The 26,312-nt window shown below is 34.0% G+C and overlaps 1 protein-coding gene across 1 annotated transcript in view; it reads right to left on the bottom strand.

The window, feature by feature from the left end:
* CAMK4 (calcium/calmodulin dependent protein kinase IV) overlaps positions 1-26,312 on the bottom strand; it is a 258,982-nt gene that overhangs the window by 126,568 nt on the left and 106,102 nt on the right. Inside the window, exon 2 of the mRNA XM_050793067.1 lies at positions 17,140-17,218. Within this exon, the coding sequence (XP_050649024.1) occupies positions 17,140-17,218 (79 nt within the window). The remainder of the gene's footprint in view (positions 1-17,139; positions 17,219-26,312) is intronic.

Here is a 26,312-nt window from a genome sequence, read left to right on the forward strand (position 1 = left end):
CATTGTAACACAACTAATCATTAGCATTTTGGTTTATTTCTTTTCTGATATGTATGTATGTTTCTTTTTACATCTTCAAATATAAAAATATTTGAAATTTTGTTACCCTTTTCACAAAAACATAATAAAAATTTTATGAATATCTAATATCCATAAGCAGAATGTAACACACCTTCCTAAGGGCCCAGTGTCATCAATGCCTAGCCCAGTGTCATCAATGCCAATGCCTAAGGAATGCTTCCTTAAAATTTATTACTAACATATTCTATAATCAGCATCCTTTTCTGTACATTTTTTAAAGAATTCAATTTGAATCCTGGCTTGACCATTTAGAGTCTTTAATCAAGTCCCTTAATCTATATGAGGATTGCTTCAATTTCATCATGTGTAAAATGGGGATAATAACTGTTATTCTGGAATATTATTGTTTTAAGGGTTGAATAAGAATATGTGTGAAATTTCCTAGTCCCTGTGAAATGTTCAGTAAATGTCAGTGCCTCTCCTAGAACGACTTTTCAAATCAAAATGAGCATTTCTAGTCTTCTGTTTCCAATTTTCTAATTCTTGACAGAGAAAGCACTACAATTGCAGCATACTAACTTTAGAAATATAGGGATTTATGAAAGTGTTCCACCCCTACTCAGAGAAAGTATCTACTAAACATGAAACACAATTTTATTTTTATTGTTATTTTAAAATTTTTTCTGAAAGTGAATGACAACTTCATCAGAATCCTAAACTATATCCTAATATAATCCTCCTGCCTGAGGTTAATCAAAAAGAAAACTAATGCCTACTTGCATTTAAATAAATACCTACCCTCACCTTTTCTTAAGATAAGAGCTGAACCATCCTGTTTAAACTTTGGGGAGGTTTTAAGACCATTTCATATGTTTACCAATTACTGTTGACCACCAGGGTCACATCTAAGTTGACTATAAACCTCGGTATCAATCATATCCTTTATATATTCAAGTCTAAAAGAGGTGTAATATACTTCGTTTTTTCTTCTTAGTTCCTTTTAGTAATTTTTATATGGTAAAGACAGTAATTTTAGTAATTTTTATGACCATTATATATGATCAAGATTTTTAAATTATCAAGAAGCCATGAAAATAATGAAATTTAGGTTTTCATTGTATATTATTCCAGTCAAAAAACAATGACTTATGTGCACAATTCCCAAACTTTAATTTGAGTGATTAAAGGGGTGCAATATTATATACACTCAGAGACCCTGAAATATTCCTTTGATCTTTTGCTTGATCCTTAAAACTAAGTGATTTTCTATTAGTTATAAACCCAAGTAATTAACTGTATTTAAAAAGCTTGACTTTGTATACTGTTAAATAATAAAAATAATACTCCTGAAAGTATTAACATTTTAAGCTTCATCAATTACATCTTAGGGTTCAATGGAAAAAATAAAAACCTGGATGCTCTTAGAAAAAAGCTTAGCTCACTGCCTATTCTTTCAAGGACAATTCAGACCTTTTTCAAAGAACCTGGCTAATATGGTTCATGAATGCTAAAACCTTGGTAGAAAAAGAGGCTTTTACATGATTCTTCTAGAGTTATTCGTGACCAGAAAAGTACAGAAGAAATTAATGTTGAACCAAAAAGTAATATAATCACACTCTGGGTCTGGAATGGGAAAGACAGAGATTCTAGAGATCTTAATGATTTGAGGTTTGAGAAAAAAATTCCATTGTCAGTGTTGCCCCATAGCAATATATTCTTTCTAAATGTAGAAGTTTAGATTTTCTGAGGTAGCATTTTAACATGAATTGAACCCAGAGCTTCACTTTTCTCTGAAAGACCAGATAAACAAACATGGGTCAGCTCAGTCCTTCCCAGCATCTTTCTCCATACAGTGATGCGCACATCCTCAAAGCACTCTCCCATCAGCATGTCTGTAAGTCTCTTCTGAGTAGAACTGCTCACAGTTTAAAAGCTTCATGTAAGAGTTAATTGGGTAGTATGCACACATTCCATGTTTATGCCCTATTGTTTCTCCATCTCTGATATTTTCCAAGACTGTCAGGTTTCAAAGGATATGGTGGCCAAGGGGCTTGTGACCCCTGGACTGGTTTGGTCTCTGAATGTGTGTTCAGTATTTATTGGCCTCTCCCATAGAGCCAGGGAGCACAGGATCTGTCCCTAGTCATCTGTAGCTGTAGATACCCTCACCTAGCCAAGTCTCTACTGCAGACAGCATCTGGCAGTGGCCCTGGTATGTGGCCTCTTCATGCTCACCATGCTTCCCTGGGTTATCTAAGCCAGAGGCCAGTGGGAAAGAACAGGGTAAGGAAAACATTGCTCTGAGAGAGAGCTGAACTCAATCTTCACCCTAAAGAAATACTTTTAAACTAAAAGAGACTCTTAAATGGGAAGAAACTAAGATATATTTGACTGGAAATTTTTAGTATGTTTTCCTCCCAGGTATCCAGTGATAGAAGAGGAGGAATTCAGGTTCAGAATAAATGCTGTTGTAGAAAACAGAGGATACTGATACATTTTTTTGCGGATATAAGTGTGGTGGGTAAATTTTTGATTTGACACTCACCCACATTCCCCTTCCTAAAAATACATCAAAATTTAAAAGATGAGGATGATAATCTTGGATCTGCTTTATCAATAAAAGGCATTATATACAGTTTATAGTACTTTATTATTTATGTCACTCCTTGAAACTGATCGGGATGCTCAATATGTCCTGATATCATGATGGTAAAAACAGTTCTAGATTGTTCTGATCCTAAAATCTCAAAGAAAAATGCTGGCAGTGAAGATTAAAACTGGACTCCTTCCTTACACCATATATAAAAATGAACTCAAGATGGATTAAAGCCTTAAAGGTAAAACCCAAAACTATAAAAACTCTGGAAGACAACCTAGGCAATACCATTCTGGACATAGGAACTGGCAAGGATTTCATGAAGATGCCAAAAGCAACTGCAACAAAAGCAAAAAATTGGCAAATGGATCTAATTAAACTAAACAGCAGAAGCTCTTTGCTATGCAGAAGCACACCAAAAGAAACTCTCAACAGAGTAAACAGACAACCTACCGAATGGAAGAAAATTATTGCGAAGTATGCACCCGGCAAAGGTCTAATATCCTGAACTTATAAGAAACATAATCAAATTTATAAGAAAAAATGAATAACCCCAATTACAAAGTGGGCAAAGGATATGAACAGACATTTTTCAAAAGAAGACATACATGTGGCCCACAAGCATATGAATAAAAGCTTAACATCACTGATTATCAGAGAAATGCAAATCAAAACTACATTCAAATACCATCTCACATGAGTCATAATGGCTATTATCAATTTAAAAAAATCACAGATGCTGGTGAGGTTGTGGAGGAAAGGGACAACTCATACACTATTGGTGGGAGTGTGAATTGGTTCAACCGTTGTAGAAAGCAATTCTTCAAAAAGCTGTCAGCAGAACTACCATTCGACCCAGCAATCCCACTACTGGGTATATGTCCAAAGGAATATATTGTTCTGGTATAAAGACACATGCACACATATGTTCACTGCAGCACTTTTCACACTAGCCACGACAAAGAATCAACCTAAATGTCCATCAGTGGTAAACTAAATAAAAAAAATGTGGTACATATATACATAGAATACTATGCAGCCATAAAAAAGAATGAGATCATGTCCTTTGCAGGAACATGGATGGAGCTGAAGGCCGTTATCCCTAGGCGTTATCCAAACTAACACAGGAACAGAAAACCGAATACCGTGTGTTCTCACTTATAAGTGGGAGCTAAATGATGGGCATATATGGACACAAAGAGAGGAACAAAAGACACTGGGGCCAACCTGAGGGTGAAGGGTGGGAGGAGGGAGAGGAGCAAAAAAAATAACTATTGGGTACTAGGCTTAGTACTTGGGTGATGAAATAATCTGTACAACAAACCCTCATGACACGAGTTTACCTATATAACAAACCTGCATATGTATCCCCTGAACCAAAATAAAAGTTAGAAAAAAGAGAAAAGTCCTGCCAGTGACAGATTGGTAGATTGTGTGGGGGAAAAACATCCATCTGATATGTTCTTTTAGATATAACTATCCATCTGATATTCTTCAACTTTGGGGTACAGATAATATAGGTAACTTTAACTGAATTTATCCTGTGACAGATTCTTGCAGTAGCAAGGAAATTGGAATCTGACATATATAGCCACATCTGTGGTCATACTGCATCCCATCTACCACTAAGACAAAGAGTTAAGAGTCACATCAAGCCATGTGTGTAGTCTGTATATCTCACAGTTCCCAGTTGTTTTCTTTCATTTGCCAGTGGATACTGTATGTGAGACTCACTAAACTCAGGTTTTAACAGAATTTGGCAAAAATAACATGTTGCTTCCATTATCTGCACACAGGGAGTACTATTTGCCCATGCTTCACAGTGTAACTTAGAAGCGGCACTCAGCTTCTCTGTGCCTATGTCAATGAAGTTTTAATCATCCTTTATCAGGTAAATAAGGAGAAACATCTAGTTTTAGTCCCAAATCTGGACCAAAATCATTCCTGAATCTTTTTTGCCTTTGTCTCTATCAGGCCTTCATGGCATGTATAAAAAATGCCCAGATTTGGAATTCAAAAGCCCTGAGTTCTAGGATACATACTATTGTGTATTTTGAACATGCCACTTCTCTGAAACTCCCATAAGAAAAACACCTCCTTGGGGAGCTTTGTGTTAACATGTGAAAGCAGTACTACATTACACAGTGATTAATAATTAAATGTGCGTTCCATTCTTATTGGCATTATGCTCCTTTACTGTTAAAATGAGTGATGTGACATATGGTGATTTGTGAGTGCTTAATTTTAAAAAAGGTTTAATACTAATTCAATACTGAAAACTATATGGATCTCTTTTATTAGTATCCTCTATACATAGTTCATTTCCCCTCTTCTAGAAAATTAATGGTTTTGGAGTTCCATGACTTGATCCTTTTTTAGCCTTCTTTTTCTCCTCTCCTTAGATTGGCTGGATAGATGCAACTCTGACCACCATTCAACTTTTTGTACCATAAAAAAATACAAATTAAAAATTATTAACACATTTTTCCCTGTTAACACTAAGATGATAGCTTTCCCCTTCTTACTAAGGTATGAATCCTAAGTCTGCTTGCCTGTGTCCTTCTGGCTCTCTCAGCTCCTTGTTGTGGTCCACTGGATAGCACTCTCCAGCTCTGATCTCCTGACCCTGAGCTTCTCTCAACTTTCCTAGTGCCCCAGCACCTCCCCTTCAGTTACAAGGCATTTCCCACTGAGCTCTCTGAGAAGTTCTTAAACTCCTGCTTCTACTAGAGTAAAGTAACATAAGCTCTCCTTCTGAGGTTTCCTCTGTTTTTAGTTGGTTATACATCTCCTTTTTCTGCTCCATAAACTCCATTTAAAGGTGAAAATTACTTTAGTTCCAATTGCCCAATGCTTATAAAGGTACTAAGGGGTTCAATGTCATAATTTGAGTGGATGGCATACCAGCAAAGTAAATTCATCTTTTGGGCAACAGCACTCAGGCCTGTTGGTGCTCTAGCTTATGGTCTCGGTCCCTCTCTCTCTCTCTCTCTCTCTCTCTCTCTCTCTCTCTCTCTCTGTCTTTCTCTCTCTCTTATCAGTCTGCTTCTGAATTGTAGTGTTTATTTTCTGAAAGGCAACAAAATACCTATACGAGATTGATATAATGAGAAGATGAATAAGAATGCAGAATTGTAATAAATTCTAGCAGTGTTTATATCAATAAAGAAAATGCATCAAATCATAATAATGAACACTCTGGAAGAATGTTCTGACTTTCAAGTGTATTCTTGAATGGTAAAGCATACAAATCAGGCCAAGATTTTAACATTCCGCCCTGCCACCTTTGCTCTCTTATACATATATTCTTGTCACAAACTGAATAGAAATATCCCTGTTCCTACTCCTGGAGACCTGGTTTGATAGTCCCTGTGAAAATCAATAGGTTCCAACTGACAGAATGCTTGAAGAAGTTTCACTTCACTTGACACAGCTCGTTATCTGCAAGCTACTTTCCTTAATGTGTTCTGAGATCTCAATTGAGTCTATTTGAGCTGGTGATTTATTATTCTCTTCTCCATCACTGACCAAGGGACCTTGCCTGTACTTCCAGAGCACATCAACAAGAAGTTAAAAGTGGCCAATAGCAGCGCATAATGATGCATATCTTTAATCCAGATTGAACCATCCATCCCTCTTATGTACATCATAGCAATTAGAAAATGCATGGCTCATGGTCAGTTTTCCATGTTCCCAAAGTTTAGGTAGAAAAAGACAGAGCAGGGAATCTCCATTGTGCATCCTGAGTCTGCCTGGTTGAGGGCACAGTGGCAAAGTGTAGAGAATCTCCCTAGAGAGGTTGGTGGTTCCTACTCACTAAGGTGTGAGAGGCTAGATAAGCTTCCTCCTCTTGGCCCAAAGGAGTCTTATTTTTTTGTAATTTTTATTTATTTATTTATTTATTTTTTTGAGACAGTCTCGCTCTGTTGCCCAGGCTGGAGTTCTTGGCTGACTGTACCCTCCATCTCCCAGATTCAAGTGATTCTCCTGCCTTAGCCTCCCAAGTAGCTATTTTTCAGCTTTATTGTGGTATAAGTGACAAATAAAAATTACACATATTTAAAGTGTACAATGTGATGTTCTGATGTACACATTGCAGAATGATTACCACAAGCAAGCTAATTAACAAATCCACCACCTAACATAGTTATTTTTTTGTGGTGAGAACATTTAACATTTACTCCTAGAAAATTTCAAGTATACCAACACAGTGTTATTAATCATACTTCCCATGCTATACGTTTGATCTGTAGAAATTATTCATTTTACATAACTGAAAGTTTGTTCCCTTTGACCTACATACCTCCATTTCCTCCTGCACTCAGCCCCTGATAATCATCCTTCTACTGTCTCTAAGTTCAACTTTTTAAATTACACATATATGTGAGATCATGCAGTATTTGACTTTGTGTCTGGCATATTTCACTTAGCATAGTGTCCTCCAAGATCATTCAAGTTGTCACAATTGGCAGGATTATTTTTTCCTTCTTAAGGCTGAATATTATTCCATTACCCATACCACATTTTCTCATTCATCTATTGACAGACAAAAGCTGTTTCCTCATCTTAGCTGTTGTGAATAATGCTGTAATGAATATGAGAGTGCAACTACCTTTTTAATGTATTGACCTTATTTCCTTTGGATTCACTGGAATTTTGATAGGGATTGCACTGAATCTGTAGATCACTTTGGGTGGTATTGACATTTTGGCAATATTAATTCTTTCACTCCATAAACTAACCTTTCCATTTATTTCTGTGCTTTCAATTTCTTTCATCAATGTTTTATAGTTTTCAGAGTTCAGCTCTTCCACCCCCTTAGTTAAATTTATTCTTAAGCATTTTAATTTATTGATGCTGTTATAAAAGAGATTATTTTCTTAATTTCTTTTTCAGATAGTTTGTTAGTGTACAGAAATGTAACTTATTTTGGTACCTCATTTATATATTCTGAAACTTTACTGAAATGATTTATTAGTTCTTATATAGTTTGTGTACTCTTTAGAGTTTTCTATATTTAAAAAATATAATGTACAAATAGATAAGTTTACTTCTACCAAGAATTCTCATTTAAATGCTGCCCAAAATGTTTACAGGTATGTTTTCCTAAGTTTATTTTTCCTTCTTTATTCTTTAACACACCTAGCTACTTTCCTTGGAGGATGATAATAACATCCATATAACAAGGACCTCAAACAGTCACACATTAATATATGTAGTTTTCACTTAGTGAGACAGAAAAAAAAAAGTGAAATCAGACAAATCCATTTCCAGAACCTTGCTCTGTATTTACTATCTCGGTGGTTGTGGGCAGCTAGCCTCTCTGAGCCTCAGAAACCAAGGCTGACCTTACAAAGACCATGTGAGGAAACATGAGATTATTTATTTTTGCATGTAACACGTTTTTATTGCAATAATGTATGCAAAGTTTCTGGCACACAGTAACTGCTCAATATATTGTAGTTATTACCATTTCAGATTCTCTAAGTACCTGGCTTTCTATAAACCTTGCACTCTAAGCATTACCTCCAACCACACCCACCCTTATCACTGAGAAATCATTTCCTATAGTAGGTGACGCAAAATGAGGAATGGGGAACGATTTCATAAAGTCTGTGTCAATTTTGCACTCCCATCCACAGAATGTGAGGGAATCCTTTTCTCAAATCCTGGGCGAAGCTAGATATTATTTTTTATTCTTTGTTTAGTTAGTGGTGGTATGGTTTGTCTGTGTTCCCCAAAGCTCATGTGTTGGAAACACGATACTCAGTTCTGTGGTGTTGAAAGGTGGGGCCTAAAGGGAGGTGTTTGGATGATGGTGCACCATTCCCATGAATGGATTAATGCTGTTATTTCAAGAGCAGTTTCCTTATAAAAGCACGTGTTTGGTACCCTCTTTTTCTCTCTCCCTCCCTCCTTTTCTCTCTCTCTCTCTCTGCTATTCTGCCATGAGATGACACAGAAAGAAGGAACTCACCACTTGCTGGCCCCTTGATTTTGGACTTCTCAGCCTCCTCCAGAACTGAGCCAGTAAATTTGTGTTCATTATAAATTATTCAGTCTGTGATGTTATGTTATAGCAGCACAAAACAAACTAAGATAGTAGTAAAAAGTATTGTCTTATTAATTTAAGATTGTTTTTATTGTTAATGGCTATAAAGGATTATCATTTTAATTTTTTCTAAAAAGTATCTTTCCAAATATTTTGCCATTTGTGAACAGCATAAGTTTGAACAAGATACTGACCCTTAGTTTTCTCACCTTGAAACCGAGAATCCACCAGTCTCTAGCACATTATAAACATTCTATAAATAATAGCTATTTTCGTTTTTTATTAGGACTTTGGTGTTTTTCTTCATTGATTTCTACATGCTTTACATCATTAAGGCTATCAACACTTGGGAAGTTGGTGATTACTATGGACTAAGTATTTGTGTCCCCTCAAAATTCACACTGAAGCCTGAATGTCCAATGTGATAGCATTTGGAGATGGGCCTTGGGGAGGTAATTAGATCATGAGGGTGGAGCCCTCATGATAGGATTAGCGCCCTTTTATGAAGCAACAAAAGAAAGTTTGCTTCCTGCCCACTCGTTTGAATTTGAACTCAGAGTAAGAAGACAGTCTTTTGTAAACCAAGAAGAATGCCCTCACCACACACCAAATCTGCTGTCACCTTGACCTTAGACATATCAGCCTCCAGAACTTTGAAAACTAAAGTTCTATTGTATAAGCCACCAAGTTTATGTTATTCAATCTCTTGGAGATGCATCTATAAAATAGTGATAGCACCTACCTCACAAAGTATGACATATTATTTTTATGAGTACCATTTTAAAATCATAAAGTGATTTAAAATTCCAAGTTGTGGCTGGGCGCGGTGGCTCATGCCTGTAATCCCAGCTGGGGAGCCCAAGGCAGGCGGATCACCTGAGGTCAGGAGTTCGAGACCAGCCACCAGCCTGGTTGACACGGTGAAACCCCGTCCACACTTAAAAAAAAAAAATACAAAAATTAGCCAGGCATGGTGGTGTGCACCAGTAATCCCAGCTACTCAGGAGGCTGAGGCAGGAGAATCACTTGAGCCCGGGAGGCAGAGGTTGCAGTAAGCCAAGATGGTACCATTGCACTCCAGCCTAGACAACAAAAGCAAAACTCCATCTCAAAAAAAAAAAAAAAGACAAAAAAGAAAAAAGAAAGAAAAAGAAAATTCCAAGTTGTTAGTTTCCTTGTAAAGAGATATGCACACATGTGTACCTGTGTGTAAAAAGACTGGTGGATGTAGGAGCTAATGTCTGTCAATTGGTCAGTGCCCATCACTTGGCCAATTAATACAGTACATCTAGATTCAAACATAGTTCTCTATATAAACGTAGTATATTCTTCCTAAAGAAATCTTCTGGGGAAGTTGACATGAGATTTAAAAGTTAAAAAGAAAAAGAAGACTAGAACACAGAACACAGCCCACATTTGAAGAATGCCTAATACATGCCAGGCAATACAAATGAGCATATATATAAAGATATAAAACTTCAGGTAATCCTCAGTTTACCCAGTGGTATAAATGGTGTTATCCCCATTTTAAAACTGAGAAATCTGAAAATCTCCAATGGAGACATCCTGGAGATTCATCTACCAAGAAACTGGAACAAAGCCTATGTATTCTGTAACTTAATCTTCAGATTCCCCTGCAACATCATAGTTATATACTCAAATGCTAACTCACAAGAATGTAAGGACAAATAAATGAAAGCTAAAAACCAACTCACAGAATGATTTAGAAATCACAATGTGTGGTTCTTCAATTAACTGAGAAGAGAATAAAAAAGAAAACCAACATTTATGGAAAATTTTGTAGAATTTTGAGACATTTACTAGGTGAGTGTTCATTAAATTACTCAAGCAAAATCTTTCCAGAACCTTTCTGGTATTATAATAACTAAAACATGCAAAAATTAGACCTGGAACTGCTTTTCTATTATGGATCTAGGCACACTGCTCCAAGGTAAGAATCATACAGAAAAGAGCTTAGGGTTGAAAGTGTTTTAAATCTAGATATTATAGGCATCTGAGATTTACCTAAGCAGAAGGTCACAGGATCAGAAATCCTTATTGTATGCCACATTACATTTTACTGATAGCAATAAAAGAATAGGTATCAATTTTTAGCAGTAATTTCAAAAGTACTCCAAAGCAAATATAGTTAATTTTGTTCATACAGAAGTGCATAAAAATCATCTGTGCTACTTACTGTTTGACTTTAAATCAAGCTAATGAGAACATTAAAATTACATAGAACGAACTGGTACTCTTATGAAATATCTGTGTGAACTCATTCCAATGAATAAGAATAATGTTCATCATGTATTACATGCTTCCTATGTGCTGGGAAATATTTATTTTAATCTTTAGTAGGACACTCTGACCTAGATGCTCTTAAACCCATTTTAAAGATGAAGAAACAGATTGACAGATGTTCTATAACTTGTAAAGTCACACAATTAGTAAGTGGCAGAAGTGATCCTAAACTTAGTCTGCCTGGCACCACAGACCACAACATCACCCCACTACTACATAGCAATTTTTAAGGAGAGTCAGAATACCTAGAAATTATGATTTTTCCACACTGAGATTAGATATCAGACTCAATACTAGGTATTTCAATGAGAGGTATGTATTTTACAGTTAGATTAATACAAGCTTTTCCAAGAGTTGAGCTACACAGTTAGAAACTTCATCTGAATTCTGAAGTTCAAATATCTGTTTCCAAAATTCTAGAGATACTATAAATTATTGGTGGAGCATAATTTTCTTAAATCTCAATCAGTTCTCCTTGAAAATAGGTCACATTTATAGTCTGATATGTGGTCATTTAGATACACTCTGAGGTATGTATTCCTAAGGAAGAAAGGTAAACTATAATTCATGTGAATTACTCCTGAAATAGAGACTCCATCATCATCATTATGTCATTCTTCAAAAGCTGGGATTCCATTTAACTCAGCAAAATTCAGTCCAGTTTGAAGTTTCCATCTGCTTAATTTGTTCAAATTTTGACACTTTCTCACATTTATTTTTTTCCTTTCATACAGTTTTAAGTTCATCATTTAACATCAATAAAAAGGTTACATCTTGTTAACACACTGGTTGTCCCCACTAGCCATGTCTGTCAAAATCCTTTAAAGACCCAAGGTAACTTAATAAAATCTTTCTACTCTACTTCAAATATCACATACAGTGGATATACTGAAGAGCTGATGCATGAAAGAAAAAAGTTAGCTTTGTTTCCTTCACCCTTGATTCATGATTAACAAAGTTCAAAGTTAAATTTCCACTGATAATCACAAGCAAACTAGACAATATATACAAGATAATGTAGTTTGTATGGGGAACAAAAATTGCACTTAGGCCATCCCCACTAAAGAGGAGAGGATGAATGTCATGTCTAGGGAAATGATGACTTCTTCAGTACAAGAGTCACTAATACTAAGTGGAAAAAAAGGAAACAAACAACCCAAAAGGCACTTCAATCCATTTTCCTCTCTTGTTTACAGTTAACACCATGAAAGCCTTATCCCCATTAATGACACAATCAGACAAATGGATATTGTTACAGGAAATATCCAAGGTTTTTTCAATACAATAAAAAGTTGGTTCAATTATCATTTTCTGTTTTCTGGCTCTTCAATACATTTATAACAGTGAGTCACTGATGTTTGTCATAACATTTAGAGAGTGCAAAATCTTAAAATGCTTTCTGAATAGCCAGAAGAAGTGTTCAGTTATGCGAACAGGATCTTAATGTTGAATTATATTTTTCCACAGACTTCTCATTATGAGAATGCTCATGTACCTGAAACGTTGAAATACCAGAATGAATGCTAATATACTACAGTAATTGTTTATTTTTGCCATATTTGATTTTCCTCTCTGCCCCAATCTGTGCATACACATACAATTTTTGTTGTTGTTTAACTATTTGAAAGTAAATTGCAGATTTTATGATGCTGGCTGATATGTAATTTAATGCATTCCAGTTCTTTGAAACATAGCTCTCTATATATTAAACACATGATGCTATACCCATTTATAAAATAAATATTAACTTAAAATGTCTCATATTATAATTACCTGTTAATTTATCACAACGATATTAAGACATATTAAGACTAGATATTAAGACAACCTTAATATCTAGTTGTCTAAACATGACAATTCACTTTATTTTAATTGTCAGTGTTGACTCTGTCCTACACCCAACCACCATAAGAGCTGGTGCCTTAGTCTGTATTCCTATGGATAAGTCAGAGCATTCATCTATTAAAACCCAGATATTTGAGTACTTAATGAAATCTCATTGATGTTCAGGGTTTTTATGGAAAAATACGTCTCTTTTTGCTAGTGTAAACTAAATTCTTCCTAATTATTTTATTAAGCTATGAGAGAAGACCTTGATATTGCCACAAAATGGAATTTGGGTAAACTCCCAAGGAAAAATGTTCAGACAGATCCTGAGAAAAAAGATTCATGTTATCAAAAATTAACTGTAAAAGAGACTTTTAAAAGTCTTTCACTTTAAGTCTGAGACAGTCGGAGGAAATCTTTCTCAGACTTAAAAACATTTGTACATTAAATTATGATAAAATATAGATTATAGATAGGTAGAATTAAATCTCCCTCAAAAGAGGCATTATCCTAACTCCCAGTACCTCAGAATGTGACCTAATTTAGAAATTGTGTTGTTGCAGATACAATTAGTTTCATGAAGATTAGGTCATACTGGAGTACGGTGGGTCCCTAATCCAAGAGGACTGGTGTTTTTATAAGAAGAGAGAAATTTGGATAGGGATGTGCATAGAGGTAAGATGATATAAAGACACACAAGGAGAAGACTGTCATGTGACATTGTGAGAGGGAGCAGAGACCCCTCTTAGGGGACTGCCCGTCTCCCCTAGGCCCCCAGCATGGAGTTAAAGAAAAATTTTGAGTTCCTTCTAGGGAGATTTCGGCATCTAGCTAGCCCTGCAACCAGCAATTTGAAAAGTAAATCTAAATAATCCACTAATTTAAAAGGTAATAATAGCTTAAACAATTGTCATTCAAGTAAGTTAGAGTCACAAGATGTTTGGTTCCTTATAGAAACTAAAGATAGCATCTCATATCCTTGAGTTGTTATTCAGAAACCTTGACCCTCACCAGATGAAAAATACCAACCACTGTCATGTAGACCTCAGATAAGGCGGAACTAAGAAGTGAACGCTGAGTACTGTCCTTATTCTAAATTTCTTCCTTGAAAGCCTGTAGAGAGTCATACCCAAAGGCTAGATCTTAACACTCCTTTCTTCTGACCCCAAGTTTTTAGACAAAATGTTGCTTCCTTAACGAACTGTAAATCAAAGAGTCTCAGAATCCACCTGTTTGTTAGCCTCTACTTAAAGATACTCCCACCTCCTTGGACCAAACCAATGTATAACCTCCATATATTGATTTATGATTTTGCCTGTTACTTCTCTTTTCCTGAAATGTACCGCTACCTTTTATAGTGTGCCCTTACTCATAAGCCATTGGGGAGTTTGGGTCTTAAGTGTGAGTTGCCTGATTCTCCTTGCTTGTCATCCGGCAATAAATGGCTCACTTTCTCTCACTGCAAGTCCTGGTGGGTGGGTGTGTGTGTGTGTGTGTGTGTGTGTGTGTGTTTTGCACACTGGGTGAGCTGACTCAAGTTTGGTTTAGTAACAATTGGAGGCAGATATTAGAATGATGATCTATAAGTCAAGGAATGCCACAGATTTCTGGCTGTCACCAGAAGCTAGGAAAGAGGCATGGAACAGATCTTCTCCCAGAGCCCTAAGAAGGAACCAACCCTGCCAGCTCTTTGATTTTGGACTTCCAGCCTCCACAATTGTAAGAGAATAAATGTATGTTCTTTTAAGTCATCTAGTTTGTGGTAGTTTGTTGGACTAGCCCTAGAAAACCAAGATGGATGGAAATCGATAGATGATAGATAGATAGATAGATAGATAGATAGATAGATAGATAGATAGATAGATACATACATACATACATACATACATACATACATACATAGACAGATACATAGATAGATACATAGATAGACAGACAGACAGACAGACAAAGTTTCAAGGCTTAGGTCTAGTCATAAAATGAGGACAGAAGGAACCATCCATACCATCCACTGAAGTAATACAGTAGTCCCAAAGTTGTTAGTTGGATCACATAAAATTGCCATTTTTGAAGGCCCAAAAATAAGTAAAAAATTGCATTAATAAAAGCAATTTTATGAGCCTAATAGATTACATAAATAATTCAAGGTTTCTGAACCACCCCCTTTTTTTCCTCAGGAGCAGATCCCTTGGCTGAATTATCTAAGAAAACATTTTCTCTACATCACTTTTCCTCTATAAATAGATTCTTAGGCTTCATTCATTTCCTTCAGACAAGGAAGTTTCAGTCTCCATGACCTATATGGAATGAAATGCTAGAGGCAACTGTTCTTTGAGGTTTTGTCTGCTATTTCTCTCGTTTACACATCTCTGTGCATGATTTATCCTAGGAGACAATACTGAGGATTCTATCTAATTCACATTCAAAGCTGAGGTTTCTCCAGGGCATTTTCTCTCATTCCATTTGGTACAGCAGTAACTGTTTGACAACATCTGCCTTACAGCACCACTCTGCAGCCCCATCTGACACTTCATTCTCATTCACATGCTCTTCCTGCCTGTCTTCTGAGGGAGATGTTTTCACAACAGCGAGAAGACAGTAAGGACGAACCAGAGCTGCACTTGCCCAACGTTAATGTACATCATGAACCCACCAAATGGCTTCACTGACCTCTTACTCCAATTTATCCAAAGACTTCTGACATAAGTCAATGATCTTTAAACCAGCCTGTTGTCCTTGGGGATTGTTGAGCATTCACATGTAATTTCTAAGTGTTGATTTCCTAGACTTTCATGTATCTCTTCCCCCTCAAAGTTTCCTCAACTATGAAAAACAAGTAGCCCTTCACACATTTTACTGACAATTTTTTAACCAACAAGAAATGGTACAAACAAGTCCTAAAACATCCTGTGTATGACCACTGCTAAAACATGCCATTTTACTTTCATAAGAAAGTAGATATTTAACAGGAAATTCTATTTCATAAAAGTTTTAATAATCCTTAGTTCAGATAGATTTTATGACTGTAAGAAACTAAATTAAGGGAAAATTCCAAATCTTATCCATCAAAAGATTCCTCTACATTCTGGAATAACTTAAATCATTGCCTACAACACACAGAAAATTCAGAATATAGAATTCATTAGTAGCAACTGCCATTCAAATTATTACCGACTTTCATTAAACTGTTTTTGTTATTTTGCTATGGCTTTAAATTCTAACAGATTGTTTAAAATGTCATTCTATTTCTATTTAGCTGAAAACCTTGTACTATTATGCTCTTCATTATACAAGATTCTACACAATTTCCCTGTGCCAGACAATACATAAACAGCTGGTAATTTTAAGCTGCCTTGAGGAATAAAAATTCCTTGGCCTAAAAATGTATTTGACTTAAAAATTTATGATACTTCTCAGCATACTTTACAACTGGGTTTTCATATATATATATATATATAGGTTTTCATATATATATACATTTCACATATTTGTTCACATGAAATTTGAAAAGGAATGTACTATAAAAGAATATCTTGTCTTTTTGTGGTTTTATGAGTAGAAACTGCATAAGAACACAAAATCCAAGCAGGGCATTAAAATGGCAAAATACTCTCTGAGGGTATAGACAGTATTACACAGGTGTTGGCATTTATATTTTGAACTCCTATCTACTGTGTTTCTTACTCATTAGAGATAAGCCTAAGTCACTTTTGCTTCTCAACTTACCTATGAATGTAGGGCAAAAGAAGCAATCCCCAAATAAAAACCTTCCTTTTCCAAGTACAAACTTCCAGATGAGCAGTTCAGTCCCAGAAAAATTAACATTTGTTCAATTATACTCTACTGAAACAAGCGCAACATTTGAAAATCAAGGCAAATTAGAATCTGATGACTCCTTTAACAAATACATTTGTGCTTTATTTCAAATTCTTTTCAATAGCAAGCTTTTCTAATATTAAAAAGTGGTTTTAATATTTAAATATTGAAATTATTATACAGTGTGTATATATGTCTGTGTGTGTGTGTGTGTGTGTGTGTGTGTGTATATATCCAAGAACATACCTGATATACAAAATAAGCTCTACCTGCCAATTCTAAATGTTTTTCCTTGCCAGACTTCTCCCCACAACCACATCTAAAGTGAGATCCAGTTGCTTTCAAAGACTCATGCAATTTCCACCAGACAACAACATATTTGGGTTGCACTCCCATAATCAAGAGTCAAACAAGTCATTTGCACACCGCAGCTCTCTGGCCCCTTTGTTCTTCAAATCAGGTTCTTGCCTTCTCCAGGTCACAGGCCCCTTAGAGATGCCATTATATAATGAAACAAACTTACTGTTTTCTTTAACACTTTGAGAGCATAAGGCTTCTGGGTCCCCTTCTGTTTGCATCTGTACACAATGGATGTAGCACCCCTTGAGGGGGAAAAAGACAAAAAGAAAATGTTATGCTTTGGACATGAATTAAAGGGGAAAGCTTGAAAATAAGTGTCTCTTGCAATAACCCACATAACTGACAAGTGCTTATTATAAGTTCTATTATAGGACCAGCCCCAGCTGTCAACAGTACTTTTTTTTAATCACAATTGAATATAGTTTGCTCAGAAAATTCTAGGTTTTCTAGCTTGCTCTTTTCCTTCTGCCTTATTGCTAAACAAGTAACATACCTAGGGCTACTGCATTGAGAAGGCTCTGAAATAAATTAGGTCTTCAGATGAATGTTGTTTTTGAAGGAAACCCACCCAATTTCAGAATCCCAGAGCTTGCCTAAAGGTACATGTCTGGAATAAAACAAACCATATGACTTCAGGGAGAGGGTTTAAGTTTAGCACTCTATATAGTCTGCACTTTCACAATGTGGCAAGGGAGCTGGGACATCCCTCCTACTTTTTAATGTGTAGAGGAGATGGTAATATGTAAAGGAGACGGTAAGAAGACACTCAATAACTATTTTCATATATGTACAGGGTTATTAATAAGAAAGCATTAAAAAGCAGGACAACATGGTCCAAATGTTCCAAACACCACATGAGAAGTAAAAGAGTAAAAGAGAAATAAAAGAGAAATATAGACCAAACAGGCTTACACTTCAACTTCAGAAAGAGAACTTCTAGAAACAGCTTAAGATCAGTAAACTTGTCAGACTTTGAAGATTAGGACAAAGGACCTCTTATAATATACTCAGTCCCATGGTCCTGAAATTCCAAGTGAGCACAAAGAATTATAAAAATAAAACACATTTCCAGCTATCTAAAGGTGACAAATTTTTAACAGAGCCAACAGAAGTCAAAGACTGGTGTGTTATAAATGCAAATAGTTAAAAATATTAACATTTATTTTTAAAACCTTGGTAAGGTATGACATATACACAAAGTAATAAAGCGTTTAAGAAACAGAATAAATGAAAGTAATATAAAATTGATTTCCTTATTTTAAATTGTTTTAAAAGGTAACTAAGGCAAAAATATCAAAATTTTTAAAAGTTAAAAATGCATTGTTTTCTAGCATGTATAAAAATAAAATGTATGACAACAACAGCACAAATGATGGAAGGAAGAAATTGGGAAATACTGTTGTTAAATCCTTATACTACGTGTCTGGTAGTCTAATATTATTTAAATATAGACTGATTAAAGACGCATATTATGTAACCTAGGGCAATGACAAAAATAATTCTTTAACAGAAAAATCAATAATAATTCAATAATGGAGCTAAAATGAAATATTCAAGAATGGATTGCAAAGGAGCAAAATCAAAATAATAGATTTAAAAAATAAAACAGCTAACAATGTGGTGGTTTTTATTCTAATCATATAATTACATTAAATGTAAACCTTATAAACTGCTAATTAAAACTTAAAGAGCAGATTGGATCAAAAAAATCAAGACCAAACTGTATGCTGTGTACAAGAAACTCATTTTAAATATATAGGCATAAATAAAATAAAATAAAATATATAGGCATAAATAAAATAAAATAAATAAAATGATATATTAGGTTGGTGCAAACCTGGCAAAAGACATACTACACAAACCCACCATAAGAAAGCTTATTAATATCAGACTAAGTAAATTTTAGCAAAAGGATAAAGGGGGACATTAATTATGAAGGGGTCAACTATGCAAAACAAAATAAATATAAATATGTGTACACCTAACAACAGGGTTTCAAAATACATGAAAGAAAATCTTATAAAACTAAAAGGAGAAATAAAAAAATCCATAAATACACTTGGAAACTTCAATACATTGTCTCAGCACTTGATAGGAAAAACAGACAAACTCTCATCAAGGATTACAGAACAATAGAACAGCCCTACCAACTAAATTATACTAAGTGACATTTAGAAAAAAAACTCTACACCTAAACATCAGAATACATATTCTCTTCAAAGTTGTAAGACTCACACACTTCATTTACAGTCTTACTATAAAACTACAGTAATCTAGAGAGTGGTATTGAAGAAAGAATAGACATGAATACAAATGCAATGTCTTTTGAATGTGTTTTATATAGATAGATAAAGTTGCAAATGAAATAAAGAACAGTTGTCATATTTGAGATAAGGCACTGGATTAGGGTAGAGGTGAAGGAAAATAATAAAGTGATTAAGAACACAGCTCAACAATTACTAGCTACATAACCACATGCAAGTTACATGACCTCTTTGTACCCTCAGTGTTCCCATCTGTAAAATGGAAAAAATAACATTACCTATCTCATGAATTGTTGTAGAGCAAATGTGTTAATCTATTTAAAGCATTTAGAGTGATGTTCGGCACAGTAAGGCCTATAAAAGCATTTACTCTAATCGTTATATACTTCTATATTTTTATAATTTTTACAATAAAATACTCATATTCTTCATGTAATTCCTTGTGTATTCCTAGTGTAATTTTATTTTTATTTTTACTTTTTTTAAAAAAAGGATACAAAAATAGTCCTACACATATATGACGGATTAGTTTCTGACAAAGGTAAAAAGGCAATTTGGTGACAAAAAAAAAATAGCTTTTCTAAAAACTAGTGCTTGAATGACCAGATATCCATATGCAAAAAGATAAAAACAAAATTTATCCATACCTCACATCTTATATTTAAAATATTACTCAAAATGGATCACAGAGAGAAATGCAAAACCAGGAACTATAAAATTTCTTTTAAAAAACAGAAAAAAAGGATTGTTATCTTTAGTTAGGCAATGATTTCTTAGATACAAAACCAAAAATACAATAAATGAAAGAACAAGTAAATAAACTGAACTTCACTTAAGAGTGTCTGCTTTTTGAAAATGCGGGAGAAAATATTTATGAATCACATATCTTAAAAGGACTATCTGGAATATATAAAAAACTCTCAAAACTCGGTAAGAAAATAACACATTAAAAATGGGCAAAATATCGGAACACATACAGCCGATAGTACAGAAATGTAAAGGGTCTTAAGAGACTAGAATGAACAAATGAATACATCAACAAATCGGATGACCTAGAAGAAATGAATAAATTCCTAGATACATACAACCTACCAAGACTGAATAATGAAGAAATAGAAAATCTGAACAGACCAATAATGAGTAAAAAGATTGAAATCGTAATAGTTTCCCATCAAAAAAAGAAAAGAAAAGAAAAAAAAGAAGGCTGGCCCTAAAGGCTTCACTGCTGAATTTTACCAAACATTTAAAAACCTAATACCAATCCTTCTCAAACTCTTTCAAAAACTGAAGAGGAGGGAATACTTTCAAATAAATTTTATGAGGCCACCATTACCCTGATATCAAAGCAAGACAAGACCACTATGAGAAAAGAAAATATCCCTGATGAACATAAATACAAAAATCCTCAACAAAATACTAGCAAACTGAATTCAGCAGCACATTGAAAGGCTCATTCACCATGGTCAAGTGATATTTATCCTTGGGATGCAAAAGTAAACATATTCAAATCATTAATTATGATATACCACACTAACGAAACGAAAGGCAAATCACATGATCATCTCAATAGATGTAGAAAAAGCATTTGACAAAATTTAACATCTATTAATGATAAAAATCTCTCAAAAAGTACATATAGAAAGAATGTATCTCAATATAATAAAGGCCATATATGACAATTCCGCAGCTAATATGCTCAATGGTAAAAAGTTGAAAGCTGTTCCTCCAAAATCATGAACAAAACATGGATTTTCACTCTCAATAGAAACCCTAGCCAGAGCAATTAGGCAAGGCAAAGAAATAAAAGGAATCTGAATCAAAAAGGAGTAAGTTAAACTGTCCCTATTTTCAGGTGATATGATTATATACAAAAAAACCCTTGAAAACTTCACCAAAATATAGTTAGAAATAATAAATGAATTCAGTAAATTTGCAGGATACAAAATCAACATTAAAAAATCAGTTGAGTTTCTATTTACGTATAACAAGCTGTCCAAAAAAGAAATCAAGAAAATAATTCCATTTACAATAGATGGAGATATAAAATACTTAGAAATAAATTTAAACAAAGAAGTGAAAGATCTGTATACTGAAAACTATAAACATTCATAAAAGAAATTGAAGAAGACACAAATAAATGACAAGTTATCCTGTGTTCATGAATTGAAAGAATCAATATTGTTAAAATGTCCATATTACCCAAAGCAATCTACAGATTCAATATAATCCCTATCAAAATTCCAATAACATTGTTCACACAAATAAAAAAAAATTCCAAAATTCCTGTGGAATCCCAAACGACCCCAAATAGTCAAAGTAATCTTAAGCAAAAAGAACAAAGACAGAAACTTCACACTACCTGATTTCAAAATCTACAAAGCTATAGTAATCAAAATGGCATGGTACTGGCATAAAAATAAACACATAGAGCAATGGAACAAATAGAGATCCCTGAAATAAATCCACACATTTATGGCCAATTGGTTTTTGACAAAGATGCCAAGAACACATAATGTGGAAGGAATATTTTCATCAATAAATGGTGCTAGGAAAACTGGACATCAACATGCAAAAGAATGAAATAAGATGCTTATCTCACACTATTTACAAAGATCAACTCAAAATGAAGTAAATACAAATATAATACCTGAAATTGTAAAACTACTACGTGAAAACATAGGAAGAAAGCGCTATAACACTGGTCTGGGAAATAATTTTTTGGATATGACCTCAAAGGCACAATTAACAAAAGCAAAAATAGATAACTGAAATTATATCAAACTAAAAAGCTCCTGCACAGCCAAGGAGACAATCAATAGAATAAAGAGACAACCTACAGAATGGGAGAAAATATGTTTAAACCATACATCTGATAAGGGGTTAATATTCAAAATATATAAGGAACTCAAACACCTCAATAGTAAGAAACTAAATAACTCTATTAAAACATGGGCAAAGCATATGGCTTAAAGCAATCTTAGAGTCAATACTATTCCTATCAAACTACTAACATTATTTTTCACAGAATTACAAAATAACTATTCTAAAATTCATATGCATTCAAAAAAGAGCCTGAATAGCCAAAGTAAAAAGAACAAAGCCAGAGGCATCACATTACTGGACTTTAAAATATGCTACAAGGATACAGTAACCAAAACAGCATAGTACTGGTATAAAAACAGACACAATATACCAATGGAACAGAATATAGAACCCAGAAATAAAGCCACACACCTACAGCCATCAGATCTTCAACAAATTCGACAAAAGCAAGCAATGGGAAAAGTTCTACTTATTCAATAAATGGTACTAGGATAGCTGGCTAGCTATATGGAGAAGAATGAAACTGGACCCTCACTATATAGTGATATACAAAAGTTAACTCAAAATGGATTAAAGATTTAGATGTAAGACCTCAAGCTATAAGAATCCTAGAAGAAAATCAAGGAACCATCTTTCTGGATACTGGCCTTGGCAAAGAATATTTGCCTATGTCTTCAAAAGAAGTTGCAACAAAAACAAAAATTGACAAATGGGACCTAATTAAACTAAAGAGTTTCTGCACAGCAAAATGAAGTACCTAAAGTATCAACAGAGTTAACAGACAACCTACAACCACCAGAGGCTTGGAGTGGAGAGATTGGGGAGATATGATGTTAGTCAAAGTATACAAATGTTTAATTACCAGGAGGAACAAATTCAAGAGCTCTTGATAATATAGTTAATAATAATATACTGTATACTTGAAAATTACTGAGTAGTTCTTAAGTATTTACACCATTAAAAATGAGGTAATTCATATGTTAATTAGCTTGATTTAGTCGTTCCACAATGTATACATATTTTAGAACATCATATTTACACTATAAAAATATATCATTGTTATTTCCAATGAAAAATGATTCGACCATATACTTCACCAAAGAAAATGTATGGCTGGCAAATAAGAACATGGAAAGATCCTTGGCATCATTAGTCATTAGGGAAATGGAAACTAAAATTACATGAAGATGCAACTACACACTGTGAAAGTTGGTTACACAAACTGGATTATCCTTTTCATACCCAACTAAAACAGTCTAGAGGCAGCAGGGCAAGGTATTTGGGACACATAACATTGCTCCAAAAACGTAATTCTTTACAAGTCTGGCTGCTGAAACTGCCTGTTGTAACTAGAGACCAGTCTTCTTTGTAACTACTACAACTTTAGTACTAATGTGGCCCACTGCTGTCACTCACTGATCAGAGCTTACCAGTTCCCCAGAACCTTACTGATGCCAATGACCTTTCTCAAAAAGCAATATATAACATTTCTCCTTTTTATACAACCTCCAACCTCTTCGTTGTTCTTCTGACATATTGAAGACCACCTAGTCTGAATGTATGCCCCAAACTGCAATTCTTTCTTCTCAAATAAAACATTAAATTTAGAGATTTGTCTCTATATTTTTATTGTGACTTCAACAACACTTATTTGAATGACCTAAAAAATAAAAATAAAAAAGGCTGGCAAGGATGCAAAGCAATTGAAACTCTCACACATCACTGGTAAGAATACAAAATGGTACAGCCACTTTCAAAAACACCTTGACAATGTTTTATAAAGTTAAGCGTATCATATGACTTATGTATGTCACTTCTAGGTATTTACTCAAGTAAGATCAAAACAGTGTTCACTCATAAACTTGAACCTGAATTTTCACAGCAGCTTTATGAGTAATCACCAAAAGCTAGAAACAATTTCAATATTCCTCAACTGCGAAGTGGATTAACAATTTGTGATACATCCATATGGTGAAATTCTACCTAGAAATAAAAAAGGAATTAATGAGGGTACACAAAACAACTTGGTTGAATCTCATTTATAATATTCTCACAGGTTGGAGAGGGATTGACTACCAAGTAGTAGAGGGGAATTTTTTTCACATGATAGAACTATTTTATATCTTGACTGTTACGGTGTTTACACAACTATATACGATTGTCAAAACAAGTAAAACCGCAATAAAATAGGTGAAATTTACTGTATAGAAATTATGGTTCAATGAAAATACAGTAAAAAAAACTTTCTAAAAGAACTATATTGTTTAAAAATATTAAAAACCACATCACCAAAATGTAGTTTATAGCATTCAACCCATTCTATGTTCATTTAACAGTAATTGGTGAAATTTTAAAAAAAGAAAAAATATGAGAAAGATTTTCCAACAGAAGAAAACTAAAAATCTAATTTTCATTCTTATGGAAAATAAAATCAAAAAATTAATATTACTCAAAAATTCACATAAAAGAATATTAAATGGCATCCATTTCTTAATTTCCTCATCACATTCAATTAACCTATCAATAATTTCTATACATAAATCATTGTCATAGCAAAGCTTTTTAAGAAACAATGAACAAATATTTTGACTGATCAACTTCAGGAAACAAGTATACTAGAAACAAATTTTTAAAGGCAAGAAAGAGTAAGCTAAAAGAAGAAAACAGCCTAAACATATGTGGAAATAACAATTCAACAGTTTCTCAAAAACATAACCTATATTATTAATTGAAATTAAATAGTTGACTTAAGTATGTAAATGTAATCTTAGAAAGCAATCACATTTTCAGTATGTTCATATAAAAATAAAAACTATTTTGCCATAAAACATATTAACAGTTAACTTTTAATACAGAAAGAACATCTTGTACAGTGTTGCATGTTCATTTCAAAATAGAATAAAGAGAGAACCGCCACAAAACTGCTTGAGATTCAAAAGAAGCAAGGAGATTATAGATTAGAGGATATTATATTTATGGAGTCATTCAACTGAAAAAAATAAAAATAAAGCTTTACTGTTCATGTCTATCCATTTATAACATATTCTTTAGCAAAAAGACCAAAGAATTACAGAAATTATTCCAGTTATAATTTTTTCTGCCATGCATGAATTTGATGAGAAATAAAACTTATACTCTGAGCCTGATTTCTACTGCTTTCTTTTACATTAGTTTTCTTTAACAGGAATTCTACAAAAATTATTTTTGAGCTCTAGTTTTGTCTAATATGGTTAGTTGTTTATTTAAGAAAATTTAAAAGCAAAAAGTTAAAAACATAGACCACCATATTTTTCATTACACAAAGAGAGACCTGTCAAACCTGTTTGTAAAATCACATGCAGTATTTGTACATTATAACTGCAATACTATGTATAAACTATAATATGTGTACAAATATACAAAATATATACAAATACAAAATATATATTATATCCCCACACATTGTTCTGTAAAGCTATTAAGATAGCTGGCACCGTGTGCCAAACTTATGGATGTGGGGGTGTGGGGGGAGCTCCAGATATAATATTTATTTTCCTGAGTATGTTTCAAGTATAAAGCCCATTGCTACCACATTTAGGACTACGTAGTATAGAAAGGGGTTCTTCATCTATCAGTTGACCTTAACATGCTCCTCACACCTAATTCATATGGAATAACTATTTCCTTTCTTTTTCTCCCATAATCTCACCATTTTTTCTTCCTCTCTTCTTTCTTGCTTTAAAGAAAGATAAATTGGTTTAATTTTATTTTTTCCTCCAAAAAACAACACAGGAGTGTTGACATAACTGTTAACCCACTAGCTGAGAAATAGATACCCAAATGAATTCAAAGGGCCAAGTACAGATCAAATCTGATTCAAAATGGAATTATGAAGACTGGGTTCACATTAATATTTTTAGGAATGAAGATGAGATTGCACAAAGTTCAGACAATTTAGCATCAGGGGCATTATCCTATTAAGAGAGGTTATAAATCAGAAATTGTGTCTTCTATAAGAGGACATAGTGGGATGTTTGTGATTATTTGAGGGAAGCATTAAAGTGTGATTTCCCTTGCCAACAAGTCTACAATGTGCTCTTTGCAAATGCAAGCAAACTTCAGATATGGAATCTCTTATCACATAGAAGTCTGGAAGTACTGCTGACTACTCTGTTTCTCGGCTTCAGCTGGATCTCTGCAATGATATGCTTCATGGCAATGTAAAAGTGACTTTGCTGAGTTTATTAGGTCATGTAAGCTATTAAAGAGT

The sequence above is a fragment of the Macaca thibetana genome, chromosome 6 (assembly GCF_024542745.1).
Source record: "Macaca thibetana thibetana isolate TM-01 chromosome 6, ASM2454274v1, whole genome shotgun sequence".
NCBI classification, from domain to species: domain Eukaryota; kingdom Metazoa; phylum Chordata; class Mammalia; order Primates; family Cercopithecidae; genus Macaca; species Macaca thibetana.